Consider the following 16,930-nt stretch of genomic DNA (forward strand, 5'->3'; position numbering starts at 1 on the left):
AGTGATAGTTTCACATGTGTGTGTGACCCACTCCCAAATATAGGGTGCCTGTGGCATTGTTTTGGAAGAGTCACACCCTGTCTCTCACTTTCACACATGCAGAATAATGCACTTTCAATCCACTTTTAATGCACTTTGCAGCTGGACTTTCCTGTGCGTAATAGCAAAATCCATTTGCAGTCAAATCTGAAAGTGGATCGAAAACGCATTATTCTGCATGTGCGAAAGTGCCCTCTGAAGTGAAGACTTTTAGTTATTCAGGAGACTGCGCAATTGACTGGCATCTCTTTGACAGATTTTCTGCAAAAATATTCGATGCTTCGATTTCACTTCCCCTTTCTTTCTTTTCTCAACCAGTGCTCACGTACCCCAGGCCAACAACAACAGCGTCCCTGCTTCTGGAGAGTGAGTATTGATTTACTTCCTTGTCCTCGTTTTTGTTCTTAATCCGCCTGCTTTGTTGATTTCACAGACTGGGCAGCACGGCAGCATCCTGGTTCACCCAGCTGAAAAATAAGGTCATGTAGAATATGTAGGTTGACGTTTTTAGATTGGCAGCAGGGTTTTGTGGGGATGCATCTTCCAGTATTTTGCAAGTCATCTTTTGACTTGTTTTGTTTTAATGTAATGATCTGTTCAGAGAACCTGTAACTCAAAGGCAAGGTTGACTTTAGAGCAGGGGTCCCCAGCTAAGCCCATTGTTTAAAGCTACCAGGGACGTATCTACTGTCAGGGCTGTTCGACAGTGGAATTCACTGCCTCGGAGAGTGGTGGAGTCTCCTTCTTTGGAGGTTCTTAAACAAAGGCTGGATGAACATATACCAGGAGTGCTTTGATTGTGTGTTCCTGCATGCCAGGGGGTTGGACTTGATGGCCCTTGTGGTCTCTTCCAACTCTATGATTCTATGATTCTACTAAAGATGGTCAAGCACTGCATAATGTTGAGCGGTGTACCTCTCTCCTAACTCCCTGTAGAGTAGGGGGCATGCAGATTCAGCTTTAAACAGTGGTTTTATCTCCAGAACCTGCAATTTAAAGCTGGACCCAATCATGCCGAGTCCAGCAGGCTCTGCGCAGTCTGGGTCCATCTTTATACTGCTTTCTCCGCCTCTGTCAATCCACCTCCAAAGGCACATGGACTACAGAGGCAGAGCCTACAGTATAAAGCTGGACCCAGCCAGGCTTAGCCTATATTTCAAGTTTGGCCTCCGCCTGGCTGGGCCCAACTTTAAACGGTGGGCTTTGAGACAGAGCCTGCAGTGTAAAGCTAAATTCAGCTGAGCTCAGCCTGGAACTGCACCCCCCTTGAACTCCCTGTGGAGTTTGGGGATATGGTGTGCTATTGAACACTGGAACCAGGCCCAGCCTTGAACTGTGCACTCTAGGGGTTTGATGGGGGGGGGGGGTGGCTCTGGGCTGCCTGGTGTCCCTTCTCAAGCAGCACCCAGGGCTTCAGCCCTGGCTTGTCCCACAATAGATATGCCTTTGTGTGGCATCCATGGACACCATGATGCTCACTGACTCCTTTCCTGGCACCCAACAAGTGTTTTTAGAAAATGAGCAGGACCAGGTAGGACTTTTGCACACCAAGACTTCTGATTGGCCCTTGGTGTTTGGAGTGGCTGTGCAGTTTTTTAAAACATGGTGTTGGCAGCAGCTGCCACCACAGCACAAGGAACTTCCTTGATTGACTGAAGGTCATCTATGGCGGCCATATTAGTGGCTGGCTCTGCTTCCTGTGGCAGCCATTTTGTAGCAGCCATTTTGTGGCTGTGCCCACCACACTGTGTCAGAATTCCAAAGGTGACCTCAGGTTCACAAAGGTTGGGGACCCCTGCTGCAGCTGTTTTATGTTTATTTGGTTCGACAGGTATTTAGAAAAAACCATCCGGTCAGCGGTCGAGCAACATCTCTTCGACGTTCATGGATCCGGAGGACAAAGTTCAGAGGACTCTGAATCGGGGACCTCATCCACCTCGTCAAACGTGTCTGCCCGGCAAAGGAGGAGGCACCATAAAGAGCAGGAAGAAGCCCGAAGGAACAGAGACATGTATGATGGTCGTTTCTCTCTCCCCTCCCCCATCCACTTTAGAAATTGATCATAACAATTGTCAGAAGTTTAAAAAGGCCGTTTGTTAGGTACTCCAGAGCAAATATTTGTTTCTTTATAAAGTGTACCAACTGTTCTCTGGCAAGCACAAATTAACAATAGAATTAAATAGTAATATTTTTTTTAAATGCACAGTTATTTCAAAATCATGATGTTGTTAAAACATACCCCCGCTCTAGACATCAAGGCACAATCAGGTCGTGTCTCCTATAAGAGCTCTTCTTTTCTGATCTGCCAATTAACCCCTGCTGCCTGGCACAAAACTGCCTTAGGGCTGAAATATTGGCCACTATGGCGATCTTTAGTAACAACAATACTTAGCATTCATGTAGCATGTATGTAAAACAATTCTATTTTACGTAGTTTGTGGAATGACAGAAACATTGGAGCATTCCTGAACACTTCAGGTGGGCCTTTCCACAACTTGGGGTTCACAGAAGTCTGCGAGCTCCACCAAATCTGTAACAATAAGATCCTACTCCTGCTCTGCCATTTCACTTTGCAAAGTTTATTTATTTATTAAAACATTGCTAGCCTGCCTTTCCTTTTTACTTAAGTTTTACTTAAGTCCTCCAGTTTGAGGATCTTTTCTCCAAATTAAAAGTCTCTTCCACTGGAAGAAGAGCCACTAAATTGGAGGAAGGTTTCTTAGGCTGGAGGAGGATTTCCTGGAAGATGGTTGGATCCACCCCAGTGTAAATAAAATGCTGAGTACAGAGATAGAGACTGTAATTCTGTACTCGAGATGAGGATAGTCTATACCAGGGATGGCCAACCTATGGTCCTCCAGAAATTCATGAACAACAATTCCCATCAGCCCCTGCCAGCATGGCCAATTGGGAGCTGATGGGAATTACAGTCCATGAACATCTGGAGCACCATAGGTTGGCCACCCCTAGTCAATACAAAAATACGTATTCAAAGTTGGTATCCATTTGTCTCCAATAGGATTGGAGGCCTTCTCTGTTAAATCCACCAAAAGTAACATCCCAATTCCTGCAGATGTTTAGGGATGAGATGGCACACTTGTGTCTGGTTCATCCAGAGTTTTCATCCAGGGAAGAAGGGATGGAAGGCCCCTTCCGCACATGCAGAATAATGCACTTCCAATCCTCGTTCACAATTGTTTGCAAGTGGGTTTTGCTATTCCACGCAGCTGCAAAGTGCATTCAAAGTGGATTGTTGCGCATGTGCGGAAGGGGCCAGAAGAGGAGCTGTTGCTGAGGAGCAGAGCCCATTTTTTCCACGTAAGAAGGTCCAAGGTTCTATCCGTGGCATCTGCAGCTGAAAAGAAACTCCGGGGGCTGGGATGAGAACTGGGCCTGAGCCTTCTGGGCCTTGGGAAAGCTGCTGAGAAGCAGAGGAAGCAGTCCTTGCCCAGGGAGGCCGATGTTCTGATTTAGCATGACAGCTTTATACTTTCCTTGTTAGCATAAAGCAGTGCTGTCACAGGACAGAACAGAGGAAAATGCTTAATTCTTCCCTCATTGATGGGAGAAATATACCAGAAATACAGAAAATGAAAGGGTTTTCTTAAAGTAAATTTAAAGTAGAAGAAAAGCCGATTGCACCCTTGGGAAGGCATTGTGGGTAGGTTCCAAACACCATAAGTGGCTGAAATTATATTTCTTGCTTTGGTCTCTTAGTTGTGAGTCTTCCCGGGTAAGTAGGTCAGAGCAGGTCCGGCGGACGTGCTTGTTAGCGTATAGCACTGCAGATATGTCCTCTGTGCCTCCTCCGCCCCACCTCTGCATTCCCCGTGAATCTCAGAACTGCCTTTTTGCTGCTTTCTCAGTTTGATCCTCGTGCCCTTGTTCCTTTTCCACCAGAACCCTTCATTTCAGTCGACTGCCAGACTGTCGGAATCCCCGATTCTGCAAATCGGCCTGTTGCTAAAAAGCAGGAGCGATGTAGCTTCAAATTGCGGAGGGTTGTGACAAGCTAGCATTTCTGAGAAGCCGATTTCTTTCGTTTTGAAGTCTCTGACAAACCCCTCGATTGGGTTCTGATAGAAGAACTGAAATTACTCAGTTCTTAGCGAGGTAAAAACGCAACAGAGTTTAAGAAGGAATTGTCCTTTGTAAAAAGTTAGGCCACAAAATATATGCAGCAAAAAGAGGAAGACAGAAAATAATAATCATGTTCAAAAATGCACAAGCAAAGCAAACAAGCTTACATAGGCTCATTCCACACATGCAGAATAATGCACTTTCAAACTGCTTTCAGTGCTCTTTGAAGCTGTGCGGAATGGCAAAATCCACTTGCAAACAGTTGTGAAAGTGGTTTGAAAACGCATTATTTTGCGTGTGCGGAAGGGGCCATAGTGACAAACAGCAAAACTGTTCTTTGACAGTGGTAATTGCAGATGGCCTGCAAGACAGTTGAAGGAGGCACTTTATAATGCTTACTCCTGTACTTTTTAAACTTTTAATGCCTTGATACTTGCTGCCTTGGGGATGGCAAGGCGGCATATAAGAATCAATAAAATAAAATAAAAATAAAACACTTCTATATAGTTGTTTGGTAGTGCATGAATCAGCCCTGTGAAGATCATGAGTTCAAGACACTGGCACAGTGGCAGGTAACTGAATGTTGGAAAATTCACCCCAGTGTCCTTCCTTGTAGGGAGGAGTGGATAAGAGTAGCCACCAGGTCCAAAATACTCTAGGGATAAGTGCTTAATGTGTGGAGATATGCATTCTTCCCCTTTCCATCTGTCCTTCTACATTTTCCATTCTTTCCCTTTTCAGAACTAACCATGGTTCGGTGCTGCTTTACTTAGCTTGACAGTAACCATGGTTCACTCAAACCATAGTTTGCAACCAAGGTTCGAAGCATCTTTGCAGGCTAGTTTGAAACTAATTATGGTTAGCATTGACATTGGTTTTTCAAAATGCCGCACAAGGCTTAACTCCAGAGAAGAAAGGGTGTGGGGGATTTAAGATGGAGAGAGAACATGTAGCTGCAGGATGCCCCAAAGGGAATATTGTGTCTGCTGTATAGAATCCCTATCTCAAAGTCTATCACTGTTTTCATATAATGCTGGACTTGAATGGAGGAAGGTTTGAGGAGGGTATATAGGCTGTTTGATGACTTGTTGAACGTTCATGTTGTTGAATGTTTCTACTGAGCCTCTGTCTTGCCATCCCAGAAAAATAAGTTTGGGCCAAAGTATCACGATTATTTTCTCCACACATGTATAGAGTTGTGCAGAACGTTGAACTGTGCCCGTATTCCTGTTTTCCTTCCCAGTGTACTGAAAACTAATTCTCTTTTAATTGCTGGTGTAAGCAAAGCTTTTTGTCCCACAAAGAAATTCGCAGACATAACAAAAAGACTTGACCCCCTCCACTTTCCCCTCCTGTTTGGGTGCCGGTGTTTTGTTCTTAAGCAATTAGTAGCCAAGAGGATTTGTGGCAAAGATTGATGAATTAGCCCAAGCATACGTGGCATCTGATTACATAATAGATTATGTGGTAAGGTCATAATCCATACAAATTAGAAACAAACTGTGAGAGGGAAATTCCAGTCAAAACAAATCCCTTTATTTTTTTCCTGTTGTGCTAAATCACAGGCAAGAACACCAACCTGGAAACTGAATTATGTATTTGTTTGAACACAAACATATCTTTTTTTTTAAGTGAAGGTCCTCTAAATGTTACCTTTATATGTATACATCTTTGATCTGGTAGTTATTTTTCCCATCTACCTTCAAGGAGCCTAAGATGGTATACAAGATTCTCCATTCCCAGTCTTATCGTTGCAACAGTCCTGGGAGATAGGTTAGGCTGAGAGAGAGAGTGCCAGGCCCAAGGTTATGAACCAGTATGGGAATTTGAACCCAGATCTCCCAGAGTATAGCTTGATATGTTCATCACTGCATCCCATTGGGTGTTCCCAATACCTGGTAACGTAGTTTGTACCTGGCTGTTGGAAGTCAAGAAGCTGTTCCCTTCAGGCTGAAAACGGCCTGGTGGGAGCTGCACTTCCCATGAGACCCTTCATGCACTGGGGTCCTTGCAATTAATGTAACTTTCGATGCTAATGTTTATGGCAGTCTTTTGCACCCATTTCATTCATCCTTCTCCAGAGAAAATTTTACAGGTTATCACCTTTTTTTAAATTATACTGCAGATAGACTTGTAGCTACCTAAAGGTCAGCACTTAGAACACAGAATTATAATCCATGTAATACATGCAAGCCAGCCCTGAATCCAAAAAGGGCTCATTCCACCAGCGTAGGGTAGTGGTTAAGAGCAGGTGGATTCTAATCTGGAGAACTGGGCTTGATTCCCCACTTCTCCATCTGAGTGGCTAAGGCTTATCTGGTGAACCAGATGCGTTTCTGCACTCCTACATTCCTGCTGGGTGATCTTGGGCTAGTCACAGTTCTTCGAAACTCTCAGCCCCACCCACCTCACAGGGTGTCTGTTGTGGGGAGAGAAAGGGAAAGGAGCTTACAGGAGAGAAAGATGAGGTATAAATCCAAACTCCTCCTCCTCCTCTTCTTCTTCTTCTTCTTCTTCTAACTCCTGATTTAGCTTTCACAAACTTGTTCAAACCGTTTGTAACATCACAACTTCTTTCTCCAAAGGGAGGTCATCAATAAAGAGAACATTCCTTCTGGCTTCAACAGCATTGAAGAATGTATGCTGACTGCCCAGGATGTCGAAAAATTGCAAGAGAACAGCTCCGGGTACATTGGAGAAAGGAGCAAACCAAAGCGGCAAAAATCCAGCACCAAACTCTCTGAGCTTAATGACAATCAGGACAGCCCTCTGGTAAGGAACCCTTTCTCAAGGCGGCATGCATGGCTCACCCACCCCCATTTGATCATCGGAAAAAGCAGTGAGTTAGGTTCGGTTTAGAGAGAGAATGGCTGGCCCAACATCAAACTCGACTCACTGGGGACTTGAACTTTGGTCTCTCATATATGAACGTGGCATTCTAACCAGGACGCCCCTCTGGCTTGACTAGAGTAGCTTCCAGAAATGTTCCTTTGAGACTTCGGAAGTGATGCTCTTGACCTCCCTCTTGGGAGGGGAGATGGCTCATTCGCTCAGCCTGCAGAAGGGCCAAGTTCCATCCCTGTCATCTTCGGTTAAAAAGACCAGGTACTATGTAATGCAGAGGCGTAGCTGGGCCAGAGTGCGCCCGCTCCCCCACCCCACGCAGTGCCCTTCCCCCGCCCCCCTTGCCTTAGTTCAGCCTGTTCCCTTCAGGCTGAAAACGGCCTGGTGGGAGCTACACTTCCCATGAGACCCTGGCGCTCCCAAGGTCTCCTGGGAAGTGTAGTTCCCACCAGGCCTTTTTCAGCCTGAAGGGAACAGGCCTCTTCTCCAGCCTGCACTATTTCACTAAGGTAAGGGGGGGCACCACGGGGGGCAATTTTCCGCCCCCCGGCATGCGCTGGGTGCAATGTGCACCCCCCGCACCCTGGTATCTCCGCCTCTGATATAATGTGAAAGACCTCCACTTGAGACCCAACAGAGCTGTTGCCCATTTGAATAGACTGTACTGACCTTGATAAATCAGTGGTCTGCAAGCTTTTGATTATCAGTGGACCTTAATTCCGTGCCAAGGGCATTGTTGGGTAGAAAGAGTCTAGGAAGGAGAGAGTGAGAGTTGGAGACTGTTTGAACAGTCAGTCCTAAGTGTGGCTATTTAGAAGGCTGGAAAGATTACAGGGTGAACACAAGAGTGCCTCACAATTGACAAGCTCTATATTTGACAGCTCGAGACAGCTTGATTTTGAGCCCCCTAAGAAAAAGGGCCTTCCTTGTTTGATGATCACTTCTGGAAACTTGACCTTCCTTGTTTGATGATTATGTTGCTTGCCTCACCTTCTGCCAGCAAATGGCAGGCATGGGAACAGTTGGAAGGCAGAGCTAAGCTCTCCGGCTTGCCAGTTCTTCACTGCAGCTGGCTAGAAATCCCTCTTTGACCTTCACAGCGGAAGCTGGACTTCCGTAGCAGTGTGGTGTGAACTTTGCTGACGCAACCTTGAGGTCGTTCTTCTGCAGGCTCAGCCATAGGTGATTTCTCACACTGCACAGAAGCCAACCTTTGCATCTACTGATGGATAGAGGAGAGAAGCGGATTGGCTACCACCATTTTGTGGAACTTCGCACATTTTTGAAGATTTAGCCCTTCTTTGTTTGTTTGTTTTATTTGGGGGTTAACAGCTGGTGAAAAATTTCCTTTTAATTTTTGGGTGTGTGATTAAGTTCCAGAATTGTCTCTTCTCCCCCTTTTTACGCACACCACAATTGTAAGCTTAGGTTTGGAGGCCCTGCTAATTTACTAAGCTACTGTGCGCAGACTCACTTGTACCATTCAAATAAGGGGCTTCAGAGGAGGGCAGAAAGGACCAAGAAGATAGCTGATTATAACACTGCCGAACATTCAACTCTCAGGCAATTCAAGAAAGGATTTTGTGCTCTTGTTCGAGATTAGGAGACCTAAAGGGGGTGGGGCTACCACTGAATGTGCCAAGGAAGACAGAGGCCCCTTCTGCACATGCAGAATAATGCACATTCAGTCCACTTGCACAATTGTTTGCAAGCGGATTTTGCTATTCTGCACAGCTACAAAGTGCATAGAAAGTGGATTGAAAATGCATTATTCCGCATGTGCGAAAAGGGCCAGAGTATTAGTCTAAAGGGTCACTTCTGGAAACTATGTTAGAGTTGCCAGGTAAGAGAGGAATGAAATTAACAACTGACTTTCCAAGAGACTGACGGATAAGTTGGTGAAATAGATTACAGTGGGGCTTGAGGAGAGGAATTGGCATAGTGAAGCCTCCTGAAAGGAGATGTTTGAAAAGGTGTGTATCCGTTACAGCCTTTGACAATACACTGTACCCCCTGATGTTTATCTCCCCAACCTGTTCCCATTAAAGGACCAGCCTTTGTCTTCTGTGCTATGCCAAAACCACCCCAAATCCATCGCTATTATCTGCATCCCTGCCCTTGGTAATCATTTGAGTTTTACCAGTTCTGTCCTAAAGCTTGCATGCTACAATAGTGCTTTTTTTTTGTATGAGACTTTGACCCCTTCCACACATGCAGAATAATGCACTTTCAATCCACTTTCGGAATTGTTTGCAAGTGGGTTTTGCTATTCCGCACAGCTGCAAAGTGGATTGAAAGTGGATTGAAAGTGCATTATTCTGCATGTGCGGAAGGGACCACAGACACAAACTTTTTTATATCTATATAGATTGTCTGTGTTTTCTGTGTAGCAATTGTCTTGAATATTTGATGTTTTGTAGATGATGGAAAGTTTTGGCTCCATGAGGCCTCTGGACAGAAGAGGACCAGATGACATGGAAGTGCTTTCTGGAGAAAGGTGACTGGCTTAGACATCAGAAAGTGTTGATAACCAGAGGGTCTGCTTGAATGCTGAAACAAGATTGCTGGATTGGAGCCAGATTTGCTAGCATCAAGCTTTCTTGATTTGGATCTAATTTGCCTACACATATTCTCTTTGAGAGCACTACTATTAAGCTTTTCTTGAGCAATAATGGTTTCTGACCTGGATGGCCCAGGCTAGCCTGATCTTGTCAGATCTCAGAAGCTAAGCAGGGTCAGCCCTGGTTAGTACTCAGATGGGAGACCACCAAGGAAGTCCAAGGTCACTATGCAGAGGCAGGCAACGGCAAACCACATCTGAACATCTCTTGCCTTGAAAACCCTACAGAGTTGCCATAAGTCAGTTGCAGCACTCTAACACACACGTTTTCAACTTCTGAACTGTATGATATTTAATGGGAGCGTCTCTTTATTGAGGGTTGGTTGCATTTTCTTTAGGTCTTCCATGAGGAAGCTAAAACGCATGATTTATGCTGGAATTCTTTGCACACTTAACTAAGGAGCGAGTGCATACAGCGGAGCTTGCTTCTTAATAAACATGCATAGTGCAATGTTGCTAAGCTATTTAAACTCCAGAATATTATATTCAGTTGCAACTTTGGACAAAAAGTAGTACAAACTCTTGAGCATATTGCTACCTTTTGCTACAATGGGTTCCCAACTTGTTTGACCCTGTGGGCACTTTTGGAATTTTGCAAACAGGTAGTAAATGCTACCGTAAAACAGGTGCATGGGGTGGGGGGTGGGGGGATGGAGCCATTCATCAAACGTTGAGTTGTCCTAGACCAGTGGTGGCGAACCTTTGGCACTCCAGATGTTATGGACTACAATTCCCATCAGCCCCTGCCAGCATGGCCAATTGGCAATGCTGGCAGGGGCTGATGGGAATTGTAGTCTATAACATCTGGAGTGCCAAAGGTTCGCCACCACGGTCCTAGACCAAGCATCCTTCTATGATAAAGGCAGCTGTTTCTGGATAGGTGCTCTGTGAAGACGCTAAAGTAACACCTCCTGGATGCTTCTGAAGGATTTGCTACTCCAGTGAAATGCAGGGGACCCCTTATTGGCTCTTTGCTTTGTGGGCACCGGAAAACTCATTTTCAGGTGCCTGTGGGCCCCTTGTTGGGGATCACGGGGCTGGAATGGTGTTTTAATCTGGATTGTTTTTTTCTTCTAGCAGAGAGAATGAAAATGATGGTGATTCATTAAGACACTCTCAGGTTAGTGCCATTTTTAAAATGTTAGCGTTTTAATTTAAAAAACAAACAAACATTTGTTTGGCCATGAAAGCCTTCGACAATACACTGCCAAGAAAGTCTACCAAGAATGTATCTTGCCTTGAAGACCCTACAGCCGCGGTGGCGAACCTTTGGCACTCCAGATGTTATGGACTACAATTCCCATCAGCCCCTGCCACCATGGCCAATTGGCTATGCTGGCAAGGGCTGATGGGAATTGTAGTCCATAACATCTGGAGTGCCAAAGGTTCGCCACCACTGCCCTACAGGGTCGCAATAAGCCCGCTGTAATTTGATGACCGTTTCCACCGACAAAAACCATTATTCCCAAGAGCTTCGCACCAGTAATCGTCACGCTACCCCAAGAAGTAGGTTGGGATTCTTATTCCCAAATAGCTGAGGCAGGAAGAGGTTTGTCGAAGCCCACCAAGCAAGTTGATGCCAGCAGTGAAATTCAGACTCACCGTTTCCTGGTTGGCAGTGGCCGTTTCCTCACTTTAAAAAAAAAAAAAAAGCAGAGGCAAAACGGTTTTATAAGCTTCGGGTGTTTTTGACCGCGCAGTCACGCTCCCCACTGCAGGTAGTCGCGCCGGGTTTCCCAAAAGGCGCTGTTCCGAACAGGAACAGAAATGACGCGCGCTGAGGGGTCACGAGGGCGGCAGAATTGGGGCGGCTGCATTGTCGCCGCTCCGGTAGTGGGGAGTGCCACTCGACCCCGCGTTACTTGGAGCGAGTAGCGCGCAACAAAAGGCGAGTGGGGAAACGACCAGTTTTGGCTTTTAGCCACTGGGCTGCCCTGGCAAAATCAGCAGGCTGGCTTCTAAGGGAGCTAATCCACCGGCCCGCATGATAAGCTCACTTGGCTTGAAATCAATTTGTGTTCCTTGTTTCATGTTTGTTTTATTTTTTTGCCTCCCCCATCCCAGAAATGACTGTATATGCTCCCCCACCCCACCCCCCGGTCTAATCTTGCTGGATTCCCCCACCCCACCCTTAATGCTTTTTTCTGTGAATTGCAGTTTGTCCCCTTTGCTTTGTGGTTTACAGGGATTAAGAGAGGGCAGCTGTACATTTCGAACAAGAGAACTTCTTGTTCTCTGTCACTTCTGCTTCCACCTCCCTTTTTGATTGTTCCTTTCTTGGAATGTTTATAGAAATCGCTTATAGTTCCCTGGAAAGCAAGGCCGCTTTGTGTGAATGGGGGTAGTGAGGCCCTAGGAATTTAACCCCTGCTCAAGGAAAACCGTCTATTTGTGTCAGGAAATAATTCACAGTACCTTAGGGAGGGAAACCAGCTGTTTGTTTCCTACCCCGTGTTTTGATCTAGAGAAGAATTGTCAATGCGGCTTACACAGCGAAATAATAAGAGAAGAAGAAGAGTTTGAATTTATACCCCACCTTTCTTTCCTGTAAGGAGACTCAAGGGGCTTATAAGCTCCTTTCCCTTCCTCTCCCCTCTCCTTGTGAGGCAGGTGGGGCTGAGAGAGTTCTGAGAGGACTGGGAGTGACTCAAGGTCACCCAGCAGGAATGCAGGTGGTTCACCAGATAAGCCTCCGCCACTCATGTGGAGTAGTGGGGAACCAAACCCAGTTCTCCAGATTAGAACCCACCTGTTCTTAACTACTACACCACGCTGGCAGTGAAACTGAACCAGCTTTTGGCCCATCCATTGCATTAAAGTGTGTCAGCTCCAAACTCATCGGCAGGCTGGACTTACCCATTCCACAAGTGGAGTCTATCCTGGTACCATTGCTGGCGCTTTGTTGGGAGAGCCCTTCCTTCTTTCCCTGGTGAACAGCATCTCTGGGTCCCTTCATGGCCATGCCCTTGGGGAGAAGGCACTGATCGCTTTCCTTCCATGCCATTTTCCTAATCTAAAATGGCTGACATGGGAGATTCCTAAGACTCTAAAATGGCTGACATGGGAGATTCCTAAGACTCTAAAATGGCTGACGTGGGAGATTCCTAAGACTTAAGGCACCCTTTTGGGTGGTGTGGGTCTATTGAGGCTGTTGAGGTTTCCTGATGACGGAGAGGTTCTTTCGCTTTTTGAGCCTCCCCCTGCCTCCAGGAAGCCTCTTTGAGGGTGGCAACCAGGCGCCTGGCCCTTGGGTGGGGCTGCCCATGTTGCTGCTCCGAGACAGGCTCTGGGTGGTGCAGATGGACCGTGCAAATGGCATCTTCATCCCTTTCCTGAGTTCCAAATGCACTCTGGTGCCATGCAGGTCTTCCCAAAGGGACTGGACCAACAGCAGTAAGGAGCTTTCATGTTTCCATTCACAATTTTTGGGAACCTTCCCCCTAATCCTCGCTGAAGCTGGAAGGGGTTTCACAAAATCCTCATAATCGCACCCAAACACTTAGCTTACCCACCGGATCCGGTGACGGGACAAAGCAAACATTTTGCAAACATGAGGTGCTGAACGAGAGTTTTAAGAATTAACTTCCAATTAATTTAAAATTCAGTTAAGTGCGTTCACCACAGGAAATGCCCAGAGATCACGTTATCTGGGTATTAAAGGGTCACAAAAATGTTACATTCTTTCTGGTTAATTTTGCATTCCTCACCTTCCTAAGCCTGTTGCTTAGGGGAGCTTGGAAACCCATGTTTTATAACAAACAGCTCCCTAACCCCCCCCCCCCCCCCCCCCCCGCTCTCCACAGGGTGTAACACACTTCTCTCTGTGATACACTTCTGAAGATGCCGGCCACAGATGCAGGCAAAACGTTAGGAACAAGATCTACCAGACCACGGCCACACAGCCCAGAAAACCCACCACAACCAGTTGAATCCGGCCGTGAAAGCCTTCGACAATACAAATAAATAATACAATACAATACAATACAAATAAATAAATAATACAAATACAAATAAAGCAGCAGTGGCTTAGTGGTTAAGAGCAGGTGCATTCTGATCTGGAGGAACCAAGTTTGATTCCTCGCTCTGCTGCTTGAGCTGTGGAGGCTTATCTGGGGAATTCTGATTAGCCTGTGCGCTCCAGCACACGCCAGCTGGGTGACCTTGGGCTAGTCACAGTTCTTTGGAGCTCTTTCAGCCCATCCACCTCACAGGGTGTTTGTTGTGAGGGGGGAAGGGCAAGGAGATTGTCAGCCCCTTTGAGTCTCCTACAGGACAGAAAGGGGGATATAAATCCAAACTCTTCTTCTTCTTCTTCTTCTTCTTCTTCTTCTTCTTCTTCTTCTTCTTCTTCTTCTTCTTCTTCTTCTTCTTCTTCTTCTTCTTCTTCTTCTTCTTCTTCTTCTTCTTCTTCTTCTTCTTCTTCTTCTTCTTCTTTTCCCTGTCAGAAATATATTAATGCTAGCCTAAGATGGTCCTTGCAGTCTAAAACTAGCTGTGACCCACTGTTGGAGTGCATTGTTCATCTCCACTGTTCCCCAACAAGCTTAGATTACTTTCACTAGGGCTTCTCTGACAACTGTCTCCTCCTGTCCCCCCTGCAAAGCTATCCACTCGCAGAAAGAGGTGGTGTACGTTCCAATAGGTTTATGGTCGTACTCAGATCTCAGTGGCATCTGGCGGCTCAAAGGGGAAAAAATTGTAAAATGCATTTGGCAAAGCAGTGAGCTGCCCGTGTATATTTAGAAAGTTGCTGCAAATTAACCGTGCCTCCCTTGGGCCTGGGCTGCCATTATTCTTCAGAAGGCCTTATGGATTATTCATTGCATTAAGAACTGCATGAATGAGCAAGTAACCCTCGGAGCGTAACTAACAGTTGTGGAGACGGTCCAAAGATCCACTTTTATCCTGAGATTCCCAATCATGCCGTCTGCTCAGCAGTGTCAGGGAGACAAAAAAACAAAAAAAACTGGAGCAATGTTTACTATGAGAGCCAGCGTGGTGCAGTGGTTAAGAGCAGGTGGATTCTAATCTGGAGAACCAGGTTTGATTCCCCACTCCTCCACCTGAGTGGCAGAGGCTTATCTGGTAAACCAGACGTGTGTTTCCACACTCCTACATTCCTGCTGGGAGACCTTGGGCTAGTCACAGTTCTTTGGAACTCATTCAGCCCCACCTACCTCTCAAGGTGTCTGTTGTGTGGGGAGGAAGGGAAAGGAGCTTGTATAAATCCAAACTCCTCTTCTTTTTCTCTATGTTGGTTTTCTTAATGTTCCGGTCCAGTCTGTGTATTTCCACTTGCTGTGAGGGAAACAGTCTGAGGCTGCCACATAGGCATAGTTAATTCCATATGGTTATAAATAAATCTGCTGGCTAATTACGCCTGTGAATTACTGGCTGATGAATATTCTGTTGACTTCGAGCTACTGAAGAAAATGTTCCGGATGTGCATTCGCGGTCGCCATACCCCAGTTACTGTAAAAAAGCAAACACAACTCAGTCACCCCGACCTGCTTGTATCACATTACTTTGAACGCTCATTGGCAACTGTAAATGACAGCGTTGTGGCAACATGAGAGCAGATTATGAGCCTGGTACGGCGTGTCTTATAGAGGAAAGGGGATAAGAATGTTCATTTCCACCCGGTGACAAATCCCGTTACTAAAGCATTACAGTAGCCTTCAAATTCTCCACCACAGGAGGGGAGAGAAGCATGTTTTTGTGGATTGGGAAGAGATGTTTCTCATCTTGAATTAAACTCTTTTTTTTTTACTGAAGAAGTTTGATTGTAAAGGCCTTTTTAAAAAAAAATATTCGCGATGTTTGTCTTCGTACATCAACTGAGCAGGAAAGGAAGTAAAGACTTGTACAGTGGGTTGAAGTCCACAAACAATTGGCAGAGCGAGGTCAAAAAACTTTTTTTCCCCTTTGGTCAGGTCACAAGAGGGCTTCACATTGTTTGATACCCACTTTTATTCTGCAGTATCAAATGGTTCATTAGTATAGTGTGTGTGGCTTGTGCAAAAATAGGTTGCAGAACTGATAAGGGACTTGCAGGATCCTTATCAGTCCCTTCTCCCCTATCTTTGTCAGTATTGTGGTGGATTTAATCTCTTGTCTACAGTAGTATTCCCAATACCTCTTCCTTTGTTTAGTCACACTGTACATCTGGAGATCTAAATAGAGCAAGGACTGAGGTCCCTTCCACACACGCAGAATAATGCACTTTCAATCCACTTTCACAATTGTTTGCAAGCAGATTTTGCTATTCCACCCAGTGAAATCCAGCTGCAAAGTGTTTTGAAAGTGGATTGAAAGTGCATTATTCTGCGTGTCCTGGAAGAAACAGCAAATCCATATGTAGCTCAGGGAGTCATTTTGTGGCATGTTGATTTTGAGACTGTGGCTTTGAAATTGAAAAGTAATTTGATCCAGAAAACATGTCTGTTTTGAACACAGAGTTCTCTCTCTCCTTGGAACTTATTTGTCCGATGAGAGCTTTGTAGTATAAGTACATTACAACTCTCAATTACTGGAGGTTCTGTGGTTTGCTTATTTATGATCGGCTTGTCATTTCCCTGCTGACGAGGTGGCTCTAGATAGTTATTTTCAGATATATTTCTTTGCGGCTCGGAAGTGAAAGCCAGCTTCGATTGCGGCATCAGTTATGCAACTGAACACAGATTTCACATTTATAGCTTTGTTTTGTTTTGCACTCCACACTGACAATTGGAAACAGGGCTACTTCTCGCAAGCAGAAAATCTATCTGTGTAGCTTAAGCTCTGGCAGAGCATCACGCTGTGTTCCCAACATGATTGTCCAGATGTCAACAGGAGTGTTTCTGCCTACTGAATCGACTTTGTTCTTAAAGAGAAATGGGCTGTAGTTCCATCTTGCGTGTATCAGCGTCCCCCCATCCCCCCCCCCCCACACACACACACACACTAATTTCTCCAGGAGTAGGTTTGTATCCTTAAACTGCAACCCTGTACAAACTTACTTGGAAATCCACCCAAGTAGCTTACTTGAGATCCACACCATGGCAGGACTTTCTTCCAAGTGAGAATGTCTAGGGCTAGAAGCTTAAGAATGCTTACTTGGAAGTAAGTTCCCCAGCAATAAGTGGGACTTCCCAAACAAACATGCGTAAGATCGGTGCCAGGTACTTCTTAGGTCAGTTTGTATTTATTGCAGTTTCAGATGAGGCAGCTTGCATCCTCCTTAAACTTCTATAGCAATCAGTTTTCTTACTCAAATTTTATTAAAATTGAACGGGAATTACAAAATATAGGCATACAATAGAGAAAGAGTTGTCTAGCCCCCAAATTACTATGTAGATTCATATTCAG

At 45.5% G+C, this 16,930-nt stretch overlaps 1 protein-coding gene across 1 annotated transcript in view; it reads left to right on the forward strand.

Annotated features, from left to right (window-relative positions):
- Window positions 1-16,930, forward strand: part of FAM13A (family with sequence similarity 13 member A) — a 176,391-nt gene that overhangs the window by 132,760 nt on the left and 26,701 nt on the right. The window contains exons 9-13 of the mRNA XM_048509094.1: window positions 358-405; window positions 1,871-2,050; window positions 6,705-6,891; window positions 9,384-9,460; window positions 10,661-10,703. Of these exons, the coding sequence (XP_048365051.1) occupies window positions 358-405; window positions 1,871-2,050; window positions 6,705-6,891; window positions 9,384-9,460; window positions 10,661-10,703 (535 nt within the window). The remainder of the gene's footprint in view (window positions 1-357; window positions 406-1,870; window positions 2,051-6,704; window positions 6,892-9,383; window positions 9,461-10,660; window positions 10,704-16,930) is intronic.

The sequence above is a fragment of the Sphaerodactylus townsendi genome, linkage group LG10, assembly GCF_021028975.2.
Source record: "Sphaerodactylus townsendi isolate TG3544 linkage group LG10, MPM_Stown_v2.3, whole genome shotgun sequence".
NCBI lineage: Eukaryota > Metazoa > Chordata > Lepidosauria > Squamata > Sphaerodactylidae > Sphaerodactylus > Sphaerodactylus townsendi.